The sequence below is a fragment of the Danio rerio genome, chromosome 25 (genome assembly GCF_049306965.1).
Source record: "Danio rerio strain Tuebingen ecotype United States chromosome 25, GRCz12tu, whole genome shotgun sequence".
NCBI lineage: Eukaryota > Metazoa > Chordata > Actinopteri > Cypriniformes > Danionidae > Danio > Danio rerio.
The window spans coordinates 29,071,226-29,098,659 of NC_133200.1; the positions used below are offsets into that span (position 1 = coordinate 29,071,226).

General features: G+C 35.1%; 2 protein-coding genes across 3 annotated transcripts; both read right to left on the reverse strand.

Annotated features, from left to right (window-relative positions):
- Positions 1-1,308: 1,308 nt before the first annotated feature.
- On the reverse strand, positions 1,309-10,154 carry fbxl22 (F-box and leucine-rich repeat protein 22). Its single transcript, NM_001013279.2, is given in 2 exon segments — positions 1,309-1,976; positions 9,751-10,154. Coding segments are annotated over 2 exon segments (684 nt in total). The 5' UTR covers positions 10,086-10,154; the 3' UTR covers positions 1,309-1,627.
- Positions 10,155-12,646: 2,492 nt separating this feature from the next.
- Positions 12,647-27,335, reverse strand: usp3 (ubiquitin specific peptidase 3). Of its 2 annotated transcripts, none has more exons than NM_001199871.1 (15): positions 26,995-27,335; positions 24,509-24,569; positions 23,776-23,919; positions 23,529-23,612; positions 23,353-23,434; positions 22,158-22,240; positions 19,559-19,672; positions 19,141-19,254; positions 17,529-17,675; positions 15,243-15,349; positions 15,088-15,168; positions 14,891-15,009; positions 14,702-14,815; positions 13,719-13,786; positions 12,647-13,513 (listed from the first exon to the last, which is right to left on the reverse strand). In NM_001199871.1, the coding sequence occupies exons 1-15, from the start codon at positions 27,083-27,085 to the stop codon at positions 13,348-13,350; spliced, it is 1,575 nt and encodes a 524-aa protein (NP_001186800.1). In that variant the 5' UTR covers positions 27,086-27,335; the 3' UTR covers positions 12,647-13,347. The 2 variants fall into 2 exon arrangements, with proteins under 2 accessions (NP_001186800.1, XP_073798356.1); XM_073942255.1 differs by having other exon boundaries at positions 19,554-19,672; positions 26,995-27,320.
- Positions 27,336-27,434: the final 99 nt, after the last annotated feature.

The following is a 27,434-nucleotide window of genomic DNA, read 5'->3' on the forward strand; positions in this document are numbered from 1 at the left end:
GACCTCAGATAACTCTGTGGAGGTTTTAGGTCACAAGTCTGTTAAGGCAAACAATTGTTCTTCTTGCATCTTCTAAAAAGATTTGCGTTTAAATTGTAAAGATTACTGTTCTTTTTAAACAGCCATATGACATCAACATTTCATTATTTAAAAATTGGAATAAACTTTAATATAGTTATAAAGCTTAACTGTTGCTTTTTATGACAATACATTTAGCAGTTTGACGAAAAAATATATATATATATTGCAACCCATTTATTATTTCCAAAGATGTTATCTAATAGGATAACAATATCCAAAGTACCTTATGCATACACTGAGGAGAAAATACAGGTCAAAGGACAATACCAACATGACACACACACCCAGACACACACACTTACTGTATATGTACAGCTGAAGAAAAGATTAGCAGCCCTTCTGTAAAATTGTAAGTCTTTTTTTTTTAATTTTCCAAGTGCTGTTTAAAGGAGATTTTAACAATGTTTGTAAAAAAAAAAACAATATTTGTAATAATACATTTCTAATAACTAATTTTTTTTGTCCTTGCCTTGATGAAAGTAGATTATATAGGTAAAGATAAATAGATAATATCTATTTTTCAACTAATATTCAGCTTAAAGTGCACTAGGCAACTAGGCAAATATGGTTTATTAGGTAAGTTATTTGACAAGAGTGGTTTGTTCTGCAGCCAATCAAAAAATAATTTTTAAGGGGGCTAGTAATATTAAAAACATAAAGTTTGTTTTCAAAATTAAAACTACTTTCATTCCACCCAAATTAAAATAAAAAAAAAAGTTTATTCAGAAGAAAAAAACAGGGAATGCTTTGAAAAAATCTCTTCTCATTAAACATCATGAGATGTGTGCGTGTCCAAAATGCTGTGTTGACCTACAAACCCAGTATTACAATTCTTTTACATTGCAAGATGATTAAATAATTAGCTTGATAAAATTTGGTTTTATAAAAGCGATAAAGCAGTAAAGACCATGCTGTACGACTTTTCTCACAATATATCGTTGGACAACTTCACTTACTCAATATCTTTCGGCTTAGTCCCTAATTCATCAGGGGTCGGCACAGTGGAATGAACCTCCAAGTATTTTATATATATATATATATATATATATATATATATATATATATATATATATATATATATTCTAATAAATATTTTCTAAATATTCTAGGAGGAATTCCAAAACCCACATTATGAATAAATGACTATAAGCAGTTCCAGAACAAACCTAGATTATGTAACCAAAACATATTGTGCTTTTAAAAAATACAACCATTCACATAATTTGCTAAAGTTTTATTATTGAAACACTAGATTTCACTAAAACATGTGGATTGGGTAAATGCCCTGTTAGCACAATCAAATACTTAGTTTGCACTTTACTAGTGAGTCATTTTATGCAGTCAAATGGACAAACAAACGAATAAACAATCTATGAAAGTGAAGGTACAAAAGAGGGTGGGTGAAAAGAGGGAACTAATAAAATATAAAATGTTAGCAATAAAATTAGCATGTCATAAAATAAGGAATCAAAAAATTGGTGAAAAAAAACATTTATAATAGAATTAGAAAATAAATATCATCTTGACATAAGGTCACAACGGTCAGTCAAGAGAAGATCAAGAACTTCTGCAGAGCTCTCTTGATATGTGTTTTCTCCTCAGGCTTGCAATCTGGAATCATATCCGCACTGTGTAATGCACTCAGAAGTACTTCTGGTCTCTTGTTTTTTAGCTCCTGCAACCCTGCCTGGGTCACATTGCGGCAAAAGTCCACTCTCACCTCTGTGAGATTGTGGCCATGCTCCACCGCAGCCTTGAGTACAGAGTCTGTTATCCGAGCACAGTTTTCTAGACTCAGGCTACGTAGCCTTCTGCAGCTTTGTAGCACTTTGATGACATTGTTGTCCATTATGTGCCCACATCCAGACAGAGTCAGTGAGATCAGATTTGGACACCTAAAAAAACAAAAAGCACAATTTTGACATGCTAAATATAATTACTACTATGCTCTAAACATTTTTTGTTTGTTTAATTTGTTGAGATTGTTAAAATGCAGAAGAGTCTTTGGGGACGTTTTGCAACGTACAGTAATGCTCTGTCAGCCCACGGTACTGGAGAGAAATCAAGTCAAAGGTTTATTATTAAAGGTGTATTATTATTATTATTATTATTATTAGTAGTAGTAGTAGTAGTAGTAGTAGTAGTAGTGGTAGTAGTGGTAGTAGTAGTAGTAGTAGTAGTAGTAGTAGTATTCAAAGAGGTACACAAATTACTACTACCACAACTAATACAGCAACTACTACTACTATTACCACAACAACTACTGCTAACACTACTACTGATACTACTACAATGACTAGTATTTTTTTTATTTATTTATCTTAACTCCTATGCCACATTATGAGAAAGAACCAAATAAAATTATTCATTTAGCCTAAGATTTTATTTATTGCACCAGTAGCAGGATTCATACATGTTATGTCATTTGTCAAATCTAGAAAGCTCCAACCAAAAAGTCACACCATTAGTTGAACCCATCCTGCCATGTCATTTTTTGAGGAAAATCAGAAATTGTTATTTCATAAATATATCTCAATATATTTATAAATCATAAATATATCTCAACTTAATACGGTATTAAAGAAAATAGTTCTACTGTACAGTCAGCAGTAATTACAATTGTAAGTATAAAGCCTAACAAAACTAAAATTAAGGTCAGCATGAAATAGATTTAGTTCGAAGGGAAATTGTTATTAGCTAATTTAATTGAAAAACATTACACACACACACACATCACATCACAAACACACACACAGTTGAAGTCAAAATTATTAGCCTCCCTTTCAATTTTTTTTTTCTTTTTTGCAACATAAACAGCTGATGTTATAATAAATAGCTCCAGCTGAAAGCTAAGTTGTTTCCCATTCGCACACCAGTGAGCTGGGCAACAGCAACCTTCTGTACTAGGATTTCTCCTCTGCTGCAGCCTGCTGGTGGACTCGCACAGGGTCAGCACTCTCACATACACTTACAAAGCGAGCTAATGGCTTAGCTTTGAGATGTCATTCACGTTTACTGATGCAGATTACATAAACTCTTACATAATCTTACCATTTAACCACATGTGAGACCAGCACATTCCAGCCGCCTCTAAGTGCTATGAGCACTGTCCCAATAACCCTGGCCATGGGGCGGATCTCACACTACACGTGCCATTGCTTTTATTAACACTGCAGATGGTCATTGGTGGCACAGACGAACTGATAAAGGAATCAACAGCAGAGAAAGGATGAGGGAAGCTTGCAAACTCAAAATCTCTGGGATCTAAATAGTCTCTGCTGGAGCAGTTTTCAGCCATTGTGTTTGAGCAGGAGGAGCTTTCAAACCTGTCCAGATGAAGTAAACATGCCAGATATATGTGCCGCATAATCACCGGTTACATAAGTATGTCTTCCTCTTGTGGCTCCACTTATCTCGTGCAGGAGTTTTGTCTCCTTTTTTTCCCTCAAGAACATACATTTTATCGAACAGGCAACTATTTATTTATAACAAATTTACAAGTTTATTCAGAGGCAAAGTATACTTTAGCTATGAGAATGAGTCTGGGTGTGGGGAAGAAAAGCCTATTTAATATTTTCCTCATGAATATATCCCCTTCAGATGCAATATCAATAACACATTAATATCAAATCACATCATCAAATCATATTTTTTAAGACTACTGGATATGCATAGTGATGGGATATTGTTTATATGAAAACTGAAAGTAAATTTCCACTTGAACTTGAGACCATCTGAGACTGTTTCCTCCATAGAGTAGCTTGGTGTCCCTACTGGAATTTAAAACCAAATGCACACATGCACACACATACACTCTTTCTCTCTTTCTTACTGATCACCGTTCATTCGACTATAACAAAGAACTGATTGTAGGCTCCACCTGGCAATGCAAATTTTGAGGAAGGGTTCTCAAAGGAGGTTTCCCTCATGTCTTGCTGAACTTTTCTCTGGGGAAGGAACAATCATCACTATGCTAATGAGGATTTCAATCCACAAAAACAAGCACCAACAACATTTCTCAGTTGAATTTAAAATATTATTCTCTATATAACAAGTTAGCTCAATGGGAACTACAAACAATTAATAATAACTAGTAATTACAAATATACAATGGACTGTATATTTGAGACAGGTGTGGTACAAAAGTGAGCTAAATGATTTCAGCCCATACTGCCAGACTCTGTTAAAGATTAAGCTCAGTAAACTTTGTGTGTTTGTCATTCATTCATTCATTCATTCATTCATTCATTCATTCATTCATTCATTTTCTTGTCGCCAACTTATCCAGCACGTTTTTGCGCAGCGGATGCCCTTCCAGCCGCAACCCATCTCTGGGAAACATTTACACACTCAGTCATCAACACACTCATACACTACGGACAATTTGGCCTACCCAGTTCACCTGTACCACATGTCTTCTTTGGACTGTGGGGGAAACCGGAGCACCCAGAGGAAACCCACGTGAATGCAGGGAGAACATGCAAACTCCACACAGAAACCCCAACTGAGCCAAGCTGAGGTTCAAACCAGCAACCCAGCAACATTCCTGCTGTGAGGCAACAGCACTACCTACTGCGCCACTGCATCGCCTTATATGTCATTGTTACAATATAGTTTTGGTTGTTCACGTATTTCCATAATATTCATTTAAACTGTTTAGATTAATATATACTATACTATATACTATAAAGAGCTAAACTGGGAAATTTGGATGACAGTTCCTATATTTTTCCAAGTTGTTACAATATAGAGAAAACATGTTTAAAGGGCACCTATGGTGAAAAATCTACTTTTCAAGCTGTTTGGACAGACGTGTGTAAATATAGTAAATAGACCGTCATATTGGGTTGATATAAACACACACAGTCCTTTTTTTTCAATTTAACAACAAAAACGTTGGACCAACTGGAGCTGTTTTCAAATCAACCGCAACTTGACATAGAAGTGCAGACCCCCCGTCCACCAATATTGATTGACAGCTGCGCATCATGATCATATCCTCAGTTTCTTGTTTCACGTTTTCAAAGTGTGAGTCAAAGCGATATCACTAAAGGAACACCCTTGCTCTATTTTTAGATGTAAGGCTCATTGGACTCAACACAAGATCAATATTCTCCACATTATCGCTCTAATCGGAATTATTGTTTGTACCTTTTGGTAGGTTTGCAGACATGTGTACTTTTCATTGCGTCTACCTTAAACTTCAGCCATTTGCATTTCTCGCTAACACAGAAGCTCCCTGTGAGTGTTAGGTGCAGCTGAAAAAGTTCAAGCGCGTTGCCTTATGTGCGCGTCTCTCCATTGGAAATAAAATAACAAACTTGCCTGCAGAAGCGCCTCTCTGCGTGGCACGGTGCCGTGCATTTCGGAGTTTTAGGCGTGGGTGTCTGTCGAGGTGCACGCGGCGGGGCTTCGGGTTGGCGGCTAGGTGCCGTTGTGTTTGCCCTGGTGGAGGCCTGTGTTTGGAGTTCTGGAATGCGTGGCGCGACCATTCAGGACACTTCATGTTTCTGCCGTGTCAAGGCTTCGAGCGGCACATCCAGTGCCTCAGTCAAAGTTTATTCCGTGTGTGTGGTTATTATTCTCTGTGTACAAGCTCAGCGTGAAAGCTTTTGGCTCTGCCACCTTATTACGTTGAGCGGGAAGCCGAAACTAATTTTCATGTGAAGCAACAAGCAACTAAAAAAGCGAGCTGTGTACATGACCAAAACATGACACATTTGAACACATTATAATAAAAACATCTGAACTGTCTGTTGAACTGAACCTAAACTGGCACACTCAGAAGAATCATATAAATAGTAAATCATAAAAAAGGGGTAAACTACTGTATGTACCCTTTAAAATGTTTTACTAGTTGTCTGTTGGAATGTTGTCTGTTTCAAAGTTAATTGAATGATGGACAAGTTTTATTCAAACCTGCTACCATGATATGATCATATGGGAACCACTTTATAGAACTTTGCATGCTCTCTATTTAAAGATTATTTAGATACAAAACACCTTATATAGTAAAGCCACAGCATAGTTTGAGTGATCAGTAAGTTTAGCTGTAAATTTTTGTTCTAAACTGAGGATGATTTAAAGATCCAATTAAGTATTTTTTTATTGTTTTAAGATAATATCCTATTTGTTTTATGTATTTTACCAATTACTTTCTTTTTCTTGTGAGTGCAAAATGGCTGTGGAAGAATCTGCAGAGTCTACCATAATTATAGGCTGTCTGAAAAGGCAGTATAGTTCTCTCCTAAATATCCCAGAGGTTAATTCAGCTGTGCCGTTACTTCACAGACCTCATGTCAACAAAGTAATAATACTTTTTTTTGCAAGCATACAGTTGAAGTCAGAATTATTAGAGTTAGTATTTATTTAGAATTATTATTTAAAGGCTCAACTATGTTAATTAGGTTAACTAGGCAGGTTAGGATAATTAGGCAAGTTATTTTAGTTTAAGTTGCATTTTTCTGGCAACTTTTCCTCAACTACATATCTTGAAAACATTCTATACATTCACTATAAACATGTGTTTATTAATACTACAAAACAAAACAAAAGGAACAAGACAGTTTGACAAATCAGTGGTTTGCTGCATTACTTAAATTTGTTTACACATGTGAAATCAAGTGCTCACTACTGGGCAATGAGACACATATCTGCAACTGCTGTGTCGAAGATAAGCACTTGTAAGTAATTAACTGGAGAAAGTGGCTCTTATGCTAGCCGAAAGAAATATTGGTGTTTAAAAACTCTGTCCAATGTCTAGAAGCACATTGAAGTAAAGTGCAGATTCAGTAGTTTGTTAGTTCTGGGTGTTCATGTCTAGCTAGTTGAATTGAACTTGTTAAAGTAAATGCGAATATATACATACTTTTTCCCCTCTTTGTTGTAGTTTTACAAAAAGTAAGATATTGATAAGAACAATTGACAATTAAGTCACTAAATTTACCCAATCTGCTTTCTGCTGTTCTTATGGAGTATGCTATCTGTTATACTTTTGAATAAGCAACAATTGGTTAGGACAGAATAATAATACCATCTCATTATGTACATGAAACAAAAAGCTTGAGTTTTCTCTGCATATACTCTGTGGAAAAGAGTAAATGTCCACAACCTTTATTACACCAACTTTCCTTTGGCTTATTTCTAGCTTTATGTGGGGTCACCACAGCAGAATGAACCTGCAAAATCGTATCACACACTAGATCCTCTTCCTGCTGCTACCCAGCCCTGAGAGAACAACCCCAGTGCAAGGAAACACCCACATACTCTTCCGTTAACACACTGTCAAATTTAGTATACCTAATTTAGCTATACCGCATGTCTTTGGACTGTGGGGAAAACCAGAGCACCCAAAGCAAAGGGAAAACATGCAAACTCCACACAGAAAAGTCTGCTGGTTCAGCCTGGACTCAAATCACCCATCTCCTTTCTGTAAGGCAACTGTGCTAATAACTTAGCCTCCCTGTCACCCCTCATTTTATATAAGAACCTTGCAAATGTGAGAGAATGGTGGGTGTGGTAAGAAAGTTCATTCCTCAAAATTAGTTCTTTATTAGGACTGCAAGCCTCAAATTATATTTTGATAGTTAATTAGAATTTTTCATATGTGTGTGTGTATACACACACACACACACACACACACACACACACACACACACACACACACACACACACACAAAAACAGCAGCTCTTTTCTACTGGCACAGTTGTCCAAAAACAAGATGTTTTTTCAATTATATTAGCTAATAGCAATTTCCCTTCGAAGTAAATCCATTTCATGCTGACCTTAATTTTAGTTTTGTTAGGCTGTATACTCAAAGATAAAAAAAAACAGTTATTAGTGATGAGTTATTAAAACTATTGTTTAGAAATTTGTTGAAAAAAATCTTCTCTCTGTTAAAACAGAAACTCGAGGAAAAAATAAACAGGGGGGCTAATAATAATTCTGACTTCAAAAAAAAAAAAAAAAAAAAAAAAAAATATATATATATATATATATATATATATATATATATATATATATATATGGGGGCGACGTAGTGGCGCAGTAGGTAGTGCTGTCGCCTCACAGCAAGAAAGTTGCTGGTTCGAACCTTGGCTCATATGCCGTTTCTGTGAGGAGTTTGCATGTTCTCCCTGCGTTCGCGTGGTTTTCCTCCGGGTGCTCTGGTTTCCCCTTCAGTCCAAAGACATGCGGTACAGGTGAATTGGGTAGGCTAAATTGTCCATAGTGTGTGTGTGTGTGTGTGTGTGTGTGTGTGTGTGTGTGTGTGTGTGTGTGTGTGTGTGTGTGTGTGTGTGTTTCCCAGAGATTAGTTGCAGCTGGAAGGGCATCTGCTCTGCAAAAATCTGCTGGATAAGTTGGCGGTTCATTTCGCTGTGTGACCCCGGATTAATAAAGGGACTACGCCAACAAGAAAATTAATGAATAATTGTATATATAAATATATTAATTTATATTTTTGCCTTCCACTCATAAAATCATAGAAATCATACAAAATATTTACTTTGTTGTTGTAAAAAAACTGAACACTCTGGTTTTCTGTTATATAACTCAAACAAAAGAACTTAAACTTCAATAATGAATAGATAGTAAAATGTCTTTTATCATTCAAAATTTAGGTAAATCATTTTGCAATTCGCATTTTAAACCAAATACTGGCACATGTTTTATGACTAGTCCGCAGTTTAAAGATAATGCTTAAAATCCTTGTTGAGTTTTTGCACTTGGTAATCTAATAATTATGTCATTTTTTCAATCCATAGAGAAATGATTGTTACATCTGTTCTTTAGAAAAGGCATATCAACACAATCGCATGGTCAGCAAAATATCCAGATTAAGGTTGTTAAGATTAAGGATTGTTTTTGCAAAGTTGATTTGTCCTGCAATGATTAAAAAAGCTGTAAGCAACTTGATGCAAAATAAAGATTTTCATTAGTTAAGTCCATCAAAAACAAAACAATCCAGGCAGTCATAAAGACCAGAAGAGTAACAAAGAGCTAGTTGTGTTAATGAATTCTTTCTTTTTTTATCTTTTTTTCATCAACTTTCAAAACTAATTGCTGTTAATAAAAAAAATGTTTCGAGTTATGTATCAGTGTTATTAAACAAATAAACTAAAAAAAAAATATGTGGCTTTTCTGTGATTTGTTTATTTGATTTGAAGTAAAGAAACTGAGAGTATTTGATCTAAGTGGAGTGAATCTATCTTTTTTGTCAGGGGTTGTTATAATTTTCTGACAAATTTTTTCCCTTCACTTAGCTTTCAAATATCCGTTGAATTTGTTTATATCAAACATGATATAATCAGACATGAAACATATCCTGATTTAAAGGTCAACACCTCTTCACAAGTTGTAACAGCAAAATATAGGACTGTTTGGTTACAAATATATTGCATGTTTATGGACAACTTTTATGTAAAGAATATAGTGTTAAATGATTTGGATACAAATTGGATACTGTTATTTGGGGTGGATAAAAAAAATGTATACGTTCTTTCACAGTTTACTAATTTTGGAGGTATTTCCTTTAATAATAGATTGTAGATGTAAGATTCATTTAGGTTACTTAATTTTTTAAAATCTATCAGAGGAGCACATCTGTGTTCAGGAGTAAGCTAAACAGTAAAATGTAGGTTGAAACAAAGAAAAAAGGAAACACTCACATGTTGCAAACATGCTCCAGGAAGTCACTGACAAAGCTCTCATGCTTGCTACAGAGATCCTTTTGGAATGTAGTTTTCATCCAGTGCTCAATGTTGCACACTTTGACCCTGCTTGAGTGCCAGCATACAGCGAGGTATCTTAGCGAAGATCCCACAACAAAGTTGTCTCTCCTCAGCTCGCATGGAGACCAAAAGTGAAGTAGTGTCCACAGTTGAGGGTCTAGGAAGACCTGTCTTAGTCGTACACACGTTAAGGATAGGCTGCGCCGACTATCCTTGTCTAGGTATGAAAAAAGGTGTAGCAAGCACTCTTGATCTAGTTCTATGAGATGCATAGCAAGCACACTTACAGGCCTGCTAATAACCACAAAGCAACAGAGACAACACTGTGTCTTGTGTGACCTGGATTTGCAATTCTCTCCCCTGTAGTCTTTGCTTAGGCCTTGAACATATAAGGTTGCAAGGAATGAGGGCTATTTTGGGAGTACTGCTACAAGCACGGTCAAAAATGGAAATGTGTGAGGCACATGGACTCTTCTGGTCCATCTGTCTCCAACGCCTTGACAGGAGGCAGTATGAGAGTGTGGCAGTTTCTGTGTATCACTTGCAAGGGGATTTACTCAGCACCCATACTGAGGCGGCCCCATTCACACCTGTTTTTGCTTGGGTCTTGGTTGATTCGAATCAAAAGTGGTCAAAAAATAACACAATCGAGTGTTAAAAAAATGAATTTGCCATTTCTGCCAGGTAACAATTTGATCTCAGATGCACTTCCTCTCACCTATGGGTTCCTCTGAACAAAAATAGTGATTTAATCAAACATAAATTTGCATTGTGAACAAATAAAATCATAAAAGTTTGAACCTATTTGAGGGTAAGCAGTGATTAGTTTTTTTTTTGTCCCTTTAAGAGTTTTTAATTGAATACCTGAAAATAAATACTTAAACAGAGGTTGATTGCTGATCAAATGCATTTAAACACATGAGCATTCACATGTCACACGCACTTTCAACCAACTCTTAGGTTGGAGACAATTAAATGATAGTTTTATTACAGTAAGTCGTAAAGTAGATGAAAGCATTAACAAGAGGATTAAAAAATCTATGGGGTTTCTTGAGATGTATATAAAACTTATATTTATAGTTTTTTTTACTTATTATTGTTAAGAACAAATATAAGAGGACAAATATTAATGTCATATTAATTGGAATGCAACTATGCAATTTCTCAGAAAGCAGTCCACAAGACTATGGCCCTAACTGGATAAAACCTGCTAATACTCAAATGACTGGAAGTTGGGGTTCATCTTACCTACCTTACTGATTACATTTGTCACAATACAATAGATGAAGCAAGCAGCAATATTTTCACAGTCAGTTTAATTGATGTAAGTTGAGATGACTACAAAAGTTTATTTGACTGCTAAAAATGGCAGCAAGACTTTATTTACAGAGAAAGTGTTCTGCCAAAGAGCAATGCCCCAAACACAATTGGTTAGGCCATCATGGTGTTGTCTGGTTAGTAAGGAAACTCAGTAGGTGACTCAGCGTACATATTTTTTCCTAAGTGCAATTGCAGCCACACTCAGTGAGTCATGACATCCGGCGACTGATGCAGTTGCACAAGCAACGTGATCTCATTGGCAGCTGTGGCCTAACAGCAGAGAGAGAGTATGAACTTTGTTGTCCTTTCTAAAGCATGACTGTTTCACACAGACAACTGTGAGCTAGTCTAGCAGCTGTTCCTATTCACTGCTCTTCCTGACAAGAGTGCTACCTGGCTTGCACATGGCATGTGGGGAGCAACAGTGTTTGCTCTACCCATGGGAGCTTGTGTATTAGTGTATGCTTTGTTTATAAATATTTGTTTCGAATATTTCCATTGTTATAACAAATGTATGACTGAGAAAACATTAAATGACACTTTTAACAAACCTGATTAAACAAATTAAACATCTCATCTGTTGCCTTATTGTTGCATAATCCGCTGCGTAAAAACATGCTGGATAAGTTGGCAGTTCATTCCACTGTGGCGACCCCGGAAAAATAAAGGGACTTAGCCTAAAAGAAAATGAGTGAATGAGTGAATGGATAAATGGATTAAAAAACATTCAGCTCTCGTGTATGCGTTTTCACAGGCATAATTAGTTAATGTGTTCCTAGCTTAAATGTTAGATAAAAAACTAAATATTTTTTAAACATTCTGCCTAAAAAATGACCCATTATTAGAAGGGAATATTTGTTTTTGCTGCATTGAATTTTATGATCTATTAATTATTAGTTGTGAACCAATAACAACTGACAAGACATGAAACTGCCTGCTCAAGTCATTGTATCAAATTAATTTTATCAAGTTATATAATATACTTGCTTTAAAGATATCAAGCTTAAAGGTAATGTATCATGTTTTTCGTTATTTGCAATAACTGATATGCAAGTTAGGCACAATTAGTGTCAGACTCCACACCCACGGACCATCTGATGCATGGTCACACACACACAAATAGATGGCAAGAACTTCCTCTCTTTGGAAAGTTATTACCTGATAGGCTTGTTTAACACAACCTCTAGAAAGAAAATCACGTTTGTAAGGTATACAAAATTGCTGGAATGCTGATGATGAATGAATCACTGCATTTCAGTTTAACTAGGTCTTACAAAAACACCCAACAAAATTTTATACAATTCTGACCTAATAATCTAGAATTCTAGAACCTAGAATCTAGATAAAAAGAACATTCAAAACATTTAAATGTATTACTTAAATGAGTAATTTTACACTTAAATAAAATAGCTTCTGTCAAAGTGAGTTGATTTTAAGCTGCAACATGGACCAGTAAATACATAATATATTGTATACTTTATAAGTGAAAGTAAAATCAGTCAACTACTGCAGATCAACTTTTACACAGTGTGCATCCCTTTAATTCTAAAAGAATACAAACTGTACAGTTGGTCAAACATTTTCAAGAAACATGTGAGCTACTGGACCATTCTCAGAAGTGATTTTTACAATATAGATGTGAAAGCTGTGACTGAGTCAACTACTGCTTTGCGATACCAATAACTACTTGTTTGTCAAGTAAAATGAAAATTTTCAAGTTTTGGTTCAGAAAGACCTCCACATCAAACTTGATCATCAGCACTCTTAGAGGACAATAACGAATTTCTGAGCTGAACAGAAATACATTTTTCAGGAGCAGCAAGCAGTATGTTGGCATAAGGAGACATCAGTGTCTGATAGAAATTTGACAGCATTTTTTTAGCTGATGGAATAATATTTTTTAAAAATCAACTAAGACATTTTATATTCAAAGTCAATTTAAGTCTTTTTTCATCACAAAAAAAACAGTATCTTGAGGAATAGCTTTTGGAATCTTTTTACACAATTTTTTAAACTGGTGGCATTATGTGAAAAAAAAAAATTGTGTCTGTTTAATGAAAAAGTCATCAAGTTAAAATATAAGCAGCAATTCGGTTTTTACTGAGGTTTTGTAACGTAGAAATCATAACTGGATAGCATAAAACATTAGACAGATGATACATACGAAGATCCAACAACTGACAACAACTGACTGAGCTGATCTGAAAAAAAGTCTTAAAGCTTGGACTGACTCTCCCGATCACTGTGTTCAGTATAAAAGAGAATGTAAGCCTTGGCTTTCAGCACAGCCTCCTCACTGACCAGAGTGACCGTGCTGTCATTGAAATGGTACCATTGGCCCTCGTGGCGCCCATATGCTGTGTAATGTCCTGAGCCGATTCTGTGCAAAAAGATGGCGATGAAGAATATTATATTTGATCTGGTTATCTGTACAGATTGTGAAAAGATATGATGGGGTAAAAAAGGAAATCTCATGAAAAGATCACCATATTTACTGATATAACATCCCCCCCCCCCTTCTGGATAACAAAGAAACAGAACTTGTTGCTGATTAATGAGTTGTACATTGATAGGCCTTTGCTTACCCAGACCCATGATGCACCACAACAGCAGCAAGATCATACAGACATCTCTCAGGCAAGCTGTTTTCAGGCTGTAATTACATTGTGAAATTGTATTTATTATATTGTCACAGGCGTGTGTATTGTATTACACACATTTATACAAAAGCATTTTTACACACACATTTTTTTATTTATTTTTTTTTGCCAGAGATGGGTTGCGGCTGGAAGGGCATCCGCTGCGTAAAAACTTGCTGGATAAGTTGGCGGTTCATTCCGCTGTGGCGACCACGGATTAATAAAGGGACTAAGCCAACAAGAAAATGAATGAATGAATATATATATATATATATATATATATATATATATATATATATATATATATATATATATATATAGTATGTTTATTAATCCTTTGAAGCATTGCGCTTAATCGAGAGATTTAATTTATACACTTTTTTTCAGTTAGTTACAAACAATTAAATAACACAAAAGTACAGGGATAACAGGCTAATTTATTTCAACTTCATTGCAAGTAATGTTGTATTGTATTAGTGGAAATGGGAATTTTAAATACTTGATATTTTAAATCTGTTTTCTTTGAATCTTTTGATTTATATCAGAAAAGTACTCAATACTCTTAACTGGGCTCATACAGAAGTTGTAATTCTATCTCTGTGCTCTTGTGACAAGGTAATGCCTGGATTCTTTTGTGCTTGTACTCACTCAAGTGTGCTAAAAATGTAAACTTAAAGAAAAGTATTACACAGATATATTTTATTCATTAGAATTTTAGAGATGCCAATCATTTTGTCTACTGTGTTTTGAAGAAAAACATGCATTTTCAATGTAAATAAATATTACTTTATTCATTAATATCCTTTTATACATATAATAATAAATAACAGTATATTGGCATGATTTGTTTTCTTGTAATGTTCATTTAAATATTAGAAACAAATAACAAAAAAAACAAAACAATGTGTAACAAAACTGAATGCTCTCACCTCTAACAAGTAGCTTTTCATGTCAAGGCCACACATGGGAAACTCTACATAGGTGTCAACCTTATTCCTCAGAAATGCTGTCCAGTGGAACCTCTTCAAATGTAGACAAAGCACCTGAAAGGGATATGACATCATATAGCTGAAAAAATATGGACAACATATTACCGAAATATTTAAATATTTGGTTACCTTGGGCAGTTTCTGGATCCAGAATTTCTTGGTGGACTTCTGTCGCTTTTTACACTTATGACACATGTATAGCTCTGTTTCATCGAGCTCCTCAAGGTCTGTGAAACTACGAAGACAATCTGTAACCAACAGAAAAACTAAATACACTGCCCAAAATTAACCAAACTGCAGCAACTTCGTTTCAGATAATCCTTTACCACTCAAAGTGCACGTTGGCCCCGGTTCTTGGTCCTTTGTGGTTTTGATTCTGAACTGATTGGGAATGTCGAGTGAAAGATCTGAAGGAGAATAAGACAGGTGAACTTTTCCAACAATAGTTACAAAAGTCAAGTTTTTGTGAAATTATGCTTACCTAAGAATGGATCAAATTTCCGAGACTCCGTGCCGCATATCAAGCAATACACCTCATTCTGTAGAACGCCACCAAACACAGATGTAACAATAGTGGATGTCCCATTTCTAGAAACAATTGCAGAATTGCTCAACATTACTACACAAACATACACAAGTTTTGTTCATCAGGCCTTTATGAAAGAATGCCTACTTTATCTATTTAGACCAGGATTAATCAGCCACTTCAGCACAATTCACTGAGCATACCACAACAATGCACTTCCTTTTCAATAACCCCAAATCCATTCAGGTCACCCTCGACTTTGGTCTTCCTCACTTGTCTGCAGCTATTAATACAAACACAACAGGGTGGCTCTGCCTCTAGCAGCAGGCAAGTGTGGGAACAGCCATCTCTGTTTGAAACAGACTTCCCTCTGTGTGCCATCTTTATCACTGCTGCCCACATACTCACTAAACTAGCTGACAAGATATGGAACGAGGTGGCCTGCTGAGAGAGACCTAGCTCAAATTAAAAACTTGCCCCGAACCATTTGTGTACTGCTTTGACTAGAAAAAAAAAGTTGAAATGAATACTGGACTTTTTTGCCAGTGTGGTGGATTAAAAAAAAAAAGCTGAGTGTTTCAAAACGTTCAACCAGCGACAAGCAGATGCATTTCCAAAATCTCTGAAAAAAATGACAAACGTCAATCCAGAGGTATGTCATTTACTTTCAAAGTACATGATTGTAGGTGATTTAACCATATATGTGTGCAGAATATTGAGGTCCTGCTTTAGCTTTGGATGTACTGTGTGGCAGACCTGTGAGTGTGGTTTCAGCATCACCATAAAGAAGACTCCCTCACCTCAATGAGCATGTCAATTGGGGACAGTTAGCGGAACTTGAGAGGGCAGGGCAGGCTGTTTATTCACTCCCAGATGCCCCACCCCCGAGTCCTTAACCCCATACCATTTTCTACCCAAACTCGGTGACCTTGATAATGTTGAGGCGTACCTGCGCAGCTTTGAGGTGCTAGCAGACAAAGTGGTGTGGGATGAATCCAGCTACTCACCCCCTACATGACAGGGGAGGGCCAGCCAGCTTATCACTCCCTCCAGCCCCAACTTCATCAGGATTATTCTGCATTTAAGAGGGAGATCCGGCCTCTTTTAGGCCAAACATCGGTGTGCAGCATCCGAGTACCAACAGTGGACATTTGATGAGCGGTGTTCGGCCAGGACGCAAGCGGCAGACCTGCTACATCATGCCCATGCCTGGCTGCTACATGATAGACCCTCCGCCATCCAGGTCGCCAAGAGGGTAGGGATCAACTGCCTACTGCAGGCACTGCCTTACCGATGACTTTATCTGTTTATGCTCCGCAGCACCGCCAGCTGGACAGAACTTAAGGCGCTGGAGCTGAGGGAGGCAACTGAAGCCCAAGAGGCAAGAGAGAGAGAGAGGGGCAGTGGGTCCAGGAGAAATACTACCGGCCAGAACTGGAAGCAAAGATGCGCCAGGTCTGTAGCCTTCTTTGAGTGCACCTCTACTCATCACCTTCCCCTTAAACCACCAGATCTGCCACCCATCATCAGGGTGCCCTTCAGCCACACTGGTATGGTCCAAATGAGGCAATGTGGCAGACCTGCCAGTGTGGTTTCATTCGCCATGGAGATTACCATCACTCTCTCACCTCAAACAGCTTGTCGATCTGGGTCAGGTGAGGCTCATCAGGAGAGGGGAATATAAGCCACGACGCATAGAGGAAGTAAGGAGAGCGGGGATATCCCTGTGTCAATGTGATCTCTCACCTGTGACAACAGAACTTCTGCACACCACCAAGACTGTATTAACAGCCCATCCACATTTGATGTAGTTGACATGCAGTAAGAATCTACCAATTTTCCCCACAAAAATGTTATTAATTAACACTTAACATTATCCTAAACACCATGGTTTGGAATAAGACTGAATTTTAGATAACTTCATATCACATATCAATTTTAACTTAATACCACATCATGTACAAAGGCTACTTTTATGGCAAGATCAGTTCATTAAAGCAAATACAATGAGAAACAACAAACAAATAAAAAAAAACTTAAGTTTAATATATAATAACTTTTCCTGGTAAAACTTTGCTGAATGTCACTTTAGGTCTATTTAATAAAAGAATAAACCTTCAGCAGTTATCAAAAGTGGGACAGTGCAATTAAAAATGTTTTGCACTGAGTGGGGTCTCACTTGTCCATGCTAAGGTGAATGCGAGTAGAAAGAATACATGCGTGTTCAGAGGGGTCTCGTACATGAAGCATTTGCTCTCGGAGGCATGATTGGGTTCATCGGAGGTCACAGGAGGACTGGGTGACCCATTCTTGTTTCCCTGCATCTCTCGGTGGAGATGGTCCAGCAGGTAACGCAAGAACTCATGTGCATCCTGTTGTTGGTAGCCCCTGCAATAATAATAACAATAAAAATTCAAAAATCAATCCTATTTGCTTTCTTCAAGACATACTTAGTATTATGTTTATTGACAAGAACATAGTATATATCTATTTTTTATTGTTTTGAAATATACAAATGATATTCAAATGATGACATCACAAGGCCAGAGATAGTATTTGTCAATGCTACCTAAAAGTGACAAAGCTATGTAGATTTAGTAAAAAAATAAAAATAAAATTTAGTCTGGCACCAAACTGATACAATCCAGAACTTCTATATAGGATAATTACAGTGGGTTACTCAGAAATATTATTGCAAATAATATACATAATTATGGCAGTAAAATGTAAACATTTAAATTAAAAGAGTTACAGTTTTTACAGCAAACAGAGCAAAAATTTGTAGCAATAAATTGTAAAATATTCAGTACTGTGAAAAATTCACTGTTACTACTGCTTTTGTTGATAACGCTACATGTAGAAACCTAACATCATAATTTGTACAACCCATATTTATTTTTAGTCTCATTTTCAATAAATGATTCAGTTATTCACTTATAAAACTTCATGTTTCATTGCTAGATGATAACTTTTGAAGAGTTATTCAGTGTCATATTTTGGCCGCCACCTTTTGGTTAAATAATGTAATTGCTGCATACAACTTTCATTTTTGAGCATCAAGTTAAATGCATATGACGGTGAATTTATCTTTACCATAAATATCAGTGGTTTTATTTAAACTATAAACTGTTATCCCAGTACTTCTGTGTTATTTGACCATTTGTAACTTCATAATTAACTCAAAAGACTAAAAACTCAATCTCTTAAAATTAATAAACAAATGCAAATCACCATTATTTCTAATTTATGTTGCGTGGGTGTTGAGATCCCGATATTTTAATGATTAATTGAGCAGTGTACACACTGAATGCATTGATGCAGGCTAAACAAGTAGTAACAGAAAACACCTTCAATAAACTAATAACCCACCACATTCTAAATAACCCACCACAACTTCTTCCATCATAATTATATTTTACAGGAAAGGCCAAATAGTTTCATAAAAGTTATTAGAATGAGGCGACAGGCGATCTCTCTGCGATAATTACAAATTTAGGATTAATTTACATGTAAGAAAATGTATTAATCCACTGTGGTCAGTGTGTTCCGAACCGTGGGTTGTGATCCATACGAATCATGGATCAACCGCGCTCGGTTACACCTCTGCTTTCCATATATTCAAGTGCACAGTTTTGGCATTTTAACTACAACAAGATTACAAAATCAAGAATTTTCAAGATTATTTTATGAATTAAAAACAAAAAAATCTAAACGAATCATTTACTATTTAAAATTACACAACTTTAGTGATACACAAAATAATATGAAACCTAGAATATTCCTTAAAAGAAGAGTTTGACAAATCCAAAGGAAAATATGCAACAACTTGTGCAGCTGTGTGATTTTATGGTACCTGAAACTTGGCATTATTTTCCAGATGACATAAAAGAGAGCATCTGGGCTGAAGGCAGTCTGACTTCCTTGCCAAAGCGAACACAGGGTTTTTCTGAACTCTTCAACCAGAGATCTGCACAACAGGGCAGATAAATATAGCCATTGTAATAGACACCATATGGACTCTAATATATCTGTGAGGTTATAGAGGATTATACTGTATAACAAGTGGTTATCAATGTTAAACTAAAATCATAACATTTAAGCCTTCATCATGTTAGGAATTGTTGCTAGATCAACACGAGCTAATGTACCAATTTTATATGAAAGTAAAACTTACATATAAATGTGTTTAAACAGAAATACATGCCAAAATATTTTAATTTCCTTAAACAACCCCCTCCCTTCTGTTTGCCATTTAATGGAGAGGACCTTACACACTGCTGTCCCCCTGACTTCTGGTGTGGTACATTCTCCTTCCTGCCGTTTTCCCACTTCGTAAGGCCACTGAAGGCAACTCCTTGAAATAACAGCTGAAAACTTGGATATTACTGGAGACAGGAAACAAACAAACAATCAAACAAACAAACAAAAAACAGGCTTTAACTTAACAGATGTCTTTCACATAAATTTCGGCGTGTCTTTTCAAACATCATTGTAACTCTGACAATTTACCAAAATAATACAGAACTCTGTCAATGCAGTCCTCTTATAAGAATTATGCCCAGCAAACGAGTTTAAATGTAAATGTTTTTTTTCGAGTTAGATTTAGTTTCCATTATGCAAGCTTTGAAATCATTGACAGCTCAACAATAAATCTGATTAAAAGCAATTTAAATTACATAATTGGTGAAATTGAATGTTAAATATAAACTACATTGTAGATTTTCAAGCAGCACTCAATTTGTTTAAATTACAGTTTGTTTCTCAAAACAAATGTTGTATGACTTCAGAATTGTTTAGAATATAAGAAAACATGACACATAATATTTTTATGTAATAATTGCATTTTAGTGACAATCATCCTGATTTGAGTTGGCATCAATATGACATGTGCACATAATTCTACATGAATTTAATTTCTAAAACTATGTACTGAACAGCTGCCAAAATAATGCCATTTAATCCTGAGAACAAGAATATATGGTCACTTTCTAATGTCTTGTTAAACTCTTACATATATTTGTCTCTTTATTAAAAAAAAACAGTAATAGTAAAATGTTATTGGAACTTAAAATAAGTGTTCTATTTTAACTAATTTCTCCTGTAATTGGTGCTTAAGCAACAGTTCAGATTATTATCATGAATGTAGAAACCAGCTGTAATGATTAATATGTTTAAGGATACTTTGACAAATTGAATGATTAAAAACAGCATTTGTTTTAACTAAATGTAAAGTCATACATAAGCATATCCTTGCTGCAAATATATATATTTTACCTTTTAAAAAATCTTACTGACTGCAAATGTTTGAAGTGTAACTTCAGTAAACAAAATGCTCCCTCTAAATAGTCAAAAAATGCTAGTTTAGTGGTTTATATGATATTTGGTAAGTAGGGATGCTCATCTTGGTTAATTTTGCCAACCAACAACCACCGGTTGTAAACTAAATAAAAGAATAAAATAAATGGTCCTTCCCTAGATATTTTTCACTTAAATGACAAATTTAAATTACAAAACAAAACTGAATACATTTTAAGAACCAACAAAGGCTGTTTTTTCCCTATCATGTTTTTTTTTCTTCTGTCAAAAAAAATTAGCAGGCTATACTCAAATTGATCGCTTCACAGAAAATATGCATTTAATTAATTCTTCGCTCTTATTCTAATATCATAAAACTCTGTCAACATTTTTTATATAAGTCATTATTTTAAAGATTATGTCTTAAATGTATGGTTTTACCTTAGAGCTTGTGTGCTTTTATTTCCTTTCTCACTTGCAGTTCATGTGCACACGCTGCGTGTGATGAAAAACAATGATAAGGCACATACGTTGACTTTTTAGAATAGGCTACTATTCTATGTAACAATTTTGTTGTTTACATATGATATTGCATTAATTTGCATAGATGTTTTATAAGCTATAAAATGAAAGCCTCAGTTTGTAGTTATCATTATGCAAAAATCTAAAAAATCTTTAGATTTGTTTGATTTGTAGATTATGTAGGCTATTTTAAAAATTGATATTTTATAAGAACTATTAATAACTGTTATATTACAAATAAAAAAGGTTGGTTTGTTAGTTGCACGCTAAATAATTACAACTTTAGCTTATTTGTTGTGTTTTTGAGAACACAACCAGAGCGCACTCTGACGGAGAGAAAACCCAGACGCTCTGACTTGTGGCCTGCTTGTGTCCAAAATAGAGGGTTGCTGACAGCTTCTTTCTCCAATTGTGCAAAAAATTATACTTGACATTATGACACAGATCCAGGCAATCAGCATCAGCGCTAGTTTGGCATCAACTCGATTGTGTTATACTGTGACCAGCAATATCCTTCTTTCATTTTGCTTTTTTGGCAAAATATGTCTGTAGGCACATGTGGTTGCACATGTTACTGTCCCGCGAGTCAACTAATATGCATAGCACATTTATGCAGCCAATTAAAAATTTATAAAACTAAAAATAAATAAATAAATAATTAATAACAACAATATATATATATATATATATATATATATATATATATATATATATATATATATATATATATATATATATATGTAAATAGATATTTTTTTATCATTTAACTGATCCCATTAATCGGTTTGACAAGGGCTATTTAGTTTCACCAGCCTGGCCAGTTTAAAGCTGCTATGAGCAGGCAGATTGCCTAATCCATCCCTTTGCTGCCCACTAAGTTCTACTTCAGCCAGCTGACAGGCCACAGAGGCATCGCTGTCTGCCAAATCACACTAAAGGCACCAACATAGGTTCAGGGGAGGCATTTAAGCACGACTGGCTGGGCTACCCATACCCCGCCAAGCTACGCATAATCAACTGCCCCTTGCTCAGGGTCATAAAGGCTGTTCTTACCTCAGAGACTGGAGAATGGCATTCATAAAGCAGGTGTTGCCCAGATTGCGAAGGCCTGTGGCACATTGCACTAGAGCGCCCTCCTGTGTGTTTACATTTAAAAATAAAAAGGAAAAATCAATTATAAACATTTTATTTATTCACTGATTATTTACCTTATAATGATAACATATAATTAAAGAATATTACAGTATAGGCAGTAATGTTGTGGAAAAAATTATATTTAAAAATAACTGTTTTCTCGGTCAATAAACTGCCATTTTCATCAAAATATCCTTCACGAATGAATTAATTTTATAAGGAAAAAATATTTGAAAATTTTGAAACAGTACAACTAAATTTTCAGTAGCTTATGACAACTTCTGACACAGTTGTGAGAAAAAGTTTAGACAACCTATTGAAGAATACCATGGCTTTTAGGATTTTGTCTGAACTGTTACTCGACTATTGCAACACCTAGACATTTTTCTAGGCTTTTTTCCCCCTATGGTTCTTTAGTTTAGCTTTCAAAATGTACTGTCATGTTGTTTTAGAGAAGAGATGTTTTCCTCTGGCAACCCTTCCAAACGTGCCATACCTGTCCGATCTTTTTCCAATTGTACTACGGTCATGAACATTATTCTTTCACATGTTAAATGAGGCCTGTAGAATCCATGATGAAGTTAGGGTTAGGGTTAGGCTTGATTTTCCTGCCACTTCTCTTGTGGATCTTGGAGTAAAATTGATAGAATGTCCACTTCATAAGTCTTCAACTAACTGTGGGATGATGGACTTCTGATTGATGGCAGCAACTGTTGCTTGATAATTGCAGTGTCTTAACACAAACTTGAAGGCTCCAGACCAACAAATTGCCAAAACGCCTGCTTTTAGAGGGGCACACACTTGCTGATGATCAGCTTATTAAATGGCATTTGACTAGCTGTGCTTGACTGCTACTTACATTCTTAATCCCTATTTTAAGAGTGTCCTAAGCTCATCACTCATCACTTTTTTTAAATTTTGGCTTTATTTTTAAGTAAAAAATGACATTTAAACTTTTATTTCGTTTATTTTCTCCTGATAAAAACCCACCAAGTTAAATAAGGTGTCCTAACTTTTTCAAAAGATGTGCATGTGTAGGTGGGTGCATAATATTTTTTCTAAGCTATTTCTTGGCACATTTTTGCAAAGATGCATAGAAACAAATTAAACTTACACTGTCTTGCTTCATCTTGCTGTCAGGAGAAAAACTTTCAGACATTTTTCTCTTTCTCTGTCTGTCGGTATTACACACAGAGCTGGACAAAGAATAAACCATTTAAACACAACAATGTCAATAAAGTTTTATGATGTTTGATTGATAAACAGATACATTATAAACTACAGTCTTACTTCTCCAAACTCTGTAGATGTTCTCTGACCCTCTGCACATGCCCAAGTTTTGTGTCATTCACCACAAATTCGTCGCATTTATAACTGCAGGAAATAGGTAAGAAACTCAAAAATAGTTTTTTTTTAACATATAACACTGCTTACTGAACAATATTAAATTTTAAAGTCCATTGACAAATATGAATGAATGAATGAATATATGAATGAATAAATGAATGATGAATGAATAATAGGGCAAGAAACCTACCAGAATGTGCTATAACTGTTACAGTCCATACACACAGAGTGCTGTTGACCCTTCTCCCTCAACTTTTCTCTGTCTGGCTTCCTTTGGCTGCAACCTGGAGCTTCAATCTCTTCAAAATGCTTTTTGGCATGGCCATTAACATACCTACAAAAGAAAAGAGATTAAATGCTTATGTGTGTATATTTTAATGATTAAATGTTATTTATTTCAGTAGAATTGTACTTCAACATGTTATAAATATGTTTGTATATTCTGTAATACATTAATAATACCAATTAAATATAAATTTTCACAATATTAAACCCCAAATCTATGTTACTGTGTGTACTAAATATATATATATATATATATATATATATATATATATATATATATATATATATATATATATATATATATATATATATATAATTTTAAATAGTTTTTTGGTCTAGCAGAAGAAAGAAGCCCAAAGAGGTTGAGAGTGAAGAAATTATGACAGAATATTTTTTTTTAAATAAATTATAAGTGAATTAGGAAAGGTGAATTATAGGTAAATTAGGAAAGCTTAATCTGGCCATGGTGTTTGTGTGAGAATAAGTGTGTATGGGTTTCCCAGTCATAGGTTGCAGCTGGAAGAGTATACGCAGCGCAAAACATATGCTGGATAAGTTGGCAGTTCATTCTACTGTGGAGACCCTTGATTAATAAAAGGACTAAGTTGAAAAAATAATCTATACATTTAAGTACTCACCGTCCACAATGCACGTTCATACACGTCAGGCAAACCCAAGGGCTTTTGTTTGACCGGCAAACTACAAAACATCAATACATATTGAAGTTACATTCATTATATAATTATAATTTTACAGATGCATAAAACCAAACCCATATATCAAAGAAGAAAAAAAACATAATAAACACTTTCGCATAGTGAACATATAAGGTGACATGTTAACTTCATCTGAATGTAATTTCTGGCTGTCGTCTGCTGGGAAAAAGAGCTTTGTTCTAATGCCTTGATCACCTTCCCTCTGAGCGCACATCAAGCATCTGAATTAGCCGTTGCTAAGAAACACTCGATTCTCATGAATGCTAGTCTGTCCATGATCCAACAAATGTGGAAAAAGTCAACAGACCTAGTCTGTCTCCTTGTACCTACTAACTGCCTGTGCAATGATTGAAAAAAATAATAGGAAAAAAATAAGTCTTTGCTACTGTAATGGGAGTTATAATGTACTTTACACAAAAGAAGTGACATACTAACAAAACTGCAGTATTACTAAAAACAGAAAACAAAATCAATGTAGGTGTGAACAGTACTTTAAGAATTTGCCATGAAAGTGCAGCAAAATTGCAGTAATTTCAATTTATATATTTGTTATTTGTTTGTTTGAAGTAGTTCCTAGTTCTGTTTTATTTCATTATTTTAATTTTTAGTGAATATTTAAAAGTTACTAATTATTGGGTATATGTACAGGACATTTAAATATTCAGTAATCCAGCTCAAACGCTTCCTAGTCTCCCATTATAAAATCACCACATTTAAGATCTGGTTTCTTAATAAAATAAATTACCTTCACTGCCTGATTGAGATACAATATAAAGTGGCTGACACAAAGTAAGCACTGCATTAAATTTCATTGTTCCACAACATGTCTTAAATCCTAAAGTCTATTTAACTGACTAAATTTAAATTAATTACATTATCAATGCTATAAAAGGAGCAATTTGAAATTAAAATTAGTCACATTAACCTTTCACTTAAGTTTATCTATGGCTGAAAAACACTTACTGTGTATATAACCCATTGTAAATACGAGAAGGTCTCTGTATGTTTCATAAGTGTAAAATGTGTTAAACAAGATATGGAGCATTTTTAGGTCCTCTGGGTGTGTGAAGGGCTACTGGCAGTCACACCCTAAATGTTCATATGTTTTTAATGTAATCTCATATGACAATTCATCTTGAGTCTATAACTTGTCTTGCCTACAATCTGCAGAGTAAGATGGCTTATATATATGTGTGTGTGTGTGTAAAAAAAATAGCTTCAGCAAAGCCAAATTAAGTTGAAAAACTGATAGGAAAACCATTTATTTGAAAATGCTATTTTTGATCTTTTTATTAAATATCTCCTTTAGTGCTATGTGCATGTTTTGTCAATTTTTACTAGAGTAAAAGAGAAAAATACTGACCCCAATCCCCTGTACATCACTAAATAACTATGTATTTATAATATTAGCCATGATATAAAACAATTACCAGACATCCTTTCATTTTACATACACACCTAAAAGTTATAGTACAGAGGGGAACAATCATGGTCTTCTTGACCTAATCAAGCCCTATATATATATGTATATTTATACATTTCAGTTGTCTAAATAGGTAATAGTGCCCCTGACATTTCCCCTCTACTTCTTGCCTAAGCCTTGTTTTATATGAAAAACCTGCTGATGAGAAAACAGCTGATCAGACAGACACTATGCTCCACTTTATAGGTTTACTTCTCTGAGACCTAATGGATAACTATAAAGTTATTTTCAACCATTAATGTCTTTCTTATTTGTTCTCAGAAACATTTTCCCGCAAGGCCTGTAATATACTAAGCCAATAATTACAATTTGCAATAGCTAGTGAATTCATTGAAACCAGCTTACCACTAGACTAAGTTGCGAAAATGTTTGCATTTATTTCCGGTCTATGTAAATAACACTACATAAACCGCTTTATATTTTGAACAGTGCTGCACATAAAAGTAATATTAATAACTTCCTGTAAAATCAACATTTTCAACAATCTACATGCAAGTGTTACAAATTTTCGGTCTATGAAAAGCCATCAGCTAAACAAGCGATACAGTAAATGTGACATCAGTTTTATGTCCTTGAAAAAACAAACAAAATGTAAAATATGTTCAAAGAACAACAGTGGTGTCAGACTGAACTGAGCAAGTTTGAATGTTGTGTTAAGCTAACGTTACTTGAATTGGGTTATAATTAAATGCAGTTACTTTCATTGTAAAATTTAACACAATTACATTACGTGTTTAATATACGTATACGATGATGTCTTCTTAAAATTATTAGTTTTATTAGCACCAATGTGTAGTCTCACTGCGCGATCTGCTGTGAGCAATGAAGAATTAGCCACTTCGGCTAACGAGCGTAACGTTACAGGAAACTGACTGAAATGCTGATTATAAGAGATAGCCACCATTACCATGTGTATTTAACTCACCGGAACAGCACCATGAAGAAGGGGAACCGTTGGGGAACCGGGTGAGATCCACTGTCATGCAGACACTGGAGTTGAGGTGAGGACACTCCATGAATCTGTGAGCTAGCTACACTAGCTAAGTCTACGTTTAAATGATTACTGTAATTATTAAATTTTTAAAATGCAAGTTGAGAGGCACAAAATACGTTTTCAAATGGGTGATTACTTTTACGTTTAAATGTGTGAGCTATATTGCTGGTCTGTTAAATGAAACAGTGTTGTTATGGGTTAAAATAGCAGACATGCACGCACAGACTCAGGCTGTTTCAAAACCTACCAAGTTCCCTAACTATACATCAAAAATGCTGTCTAAAAAGAGAACTTCTTCTTCGGTTTTACGGCGGGAAGGACCAACGTTTAAGGGATATTATCGCCACCTACTGTGTTCAGCTCTAAAAAGC

Bases quoted from the DNA above. Each gene is read 5' to 3' on its own strand.
- usp3 (NM_001199871.1), bottom strand. From the start codon at position 27,085: ATGGAGTGTCCTCACCTCAACTCCAGTGTCTGCATGACAGTGGATCTC. The intron at 23,920-24,508 runs GTGAGTACTTAA...TTTCTTTTGTAG, and splicing joins ATGAACGTGCATTGTGGACG to GTATGTTAATGGCCATGCCA. The intron at 15,350-17,528 runs GTACGAGACCCC...AATTGTTTCTAG, and splicing joins TCCGAGAGCAAATGCTTCAT to AAATGGGACATCCACTATTG.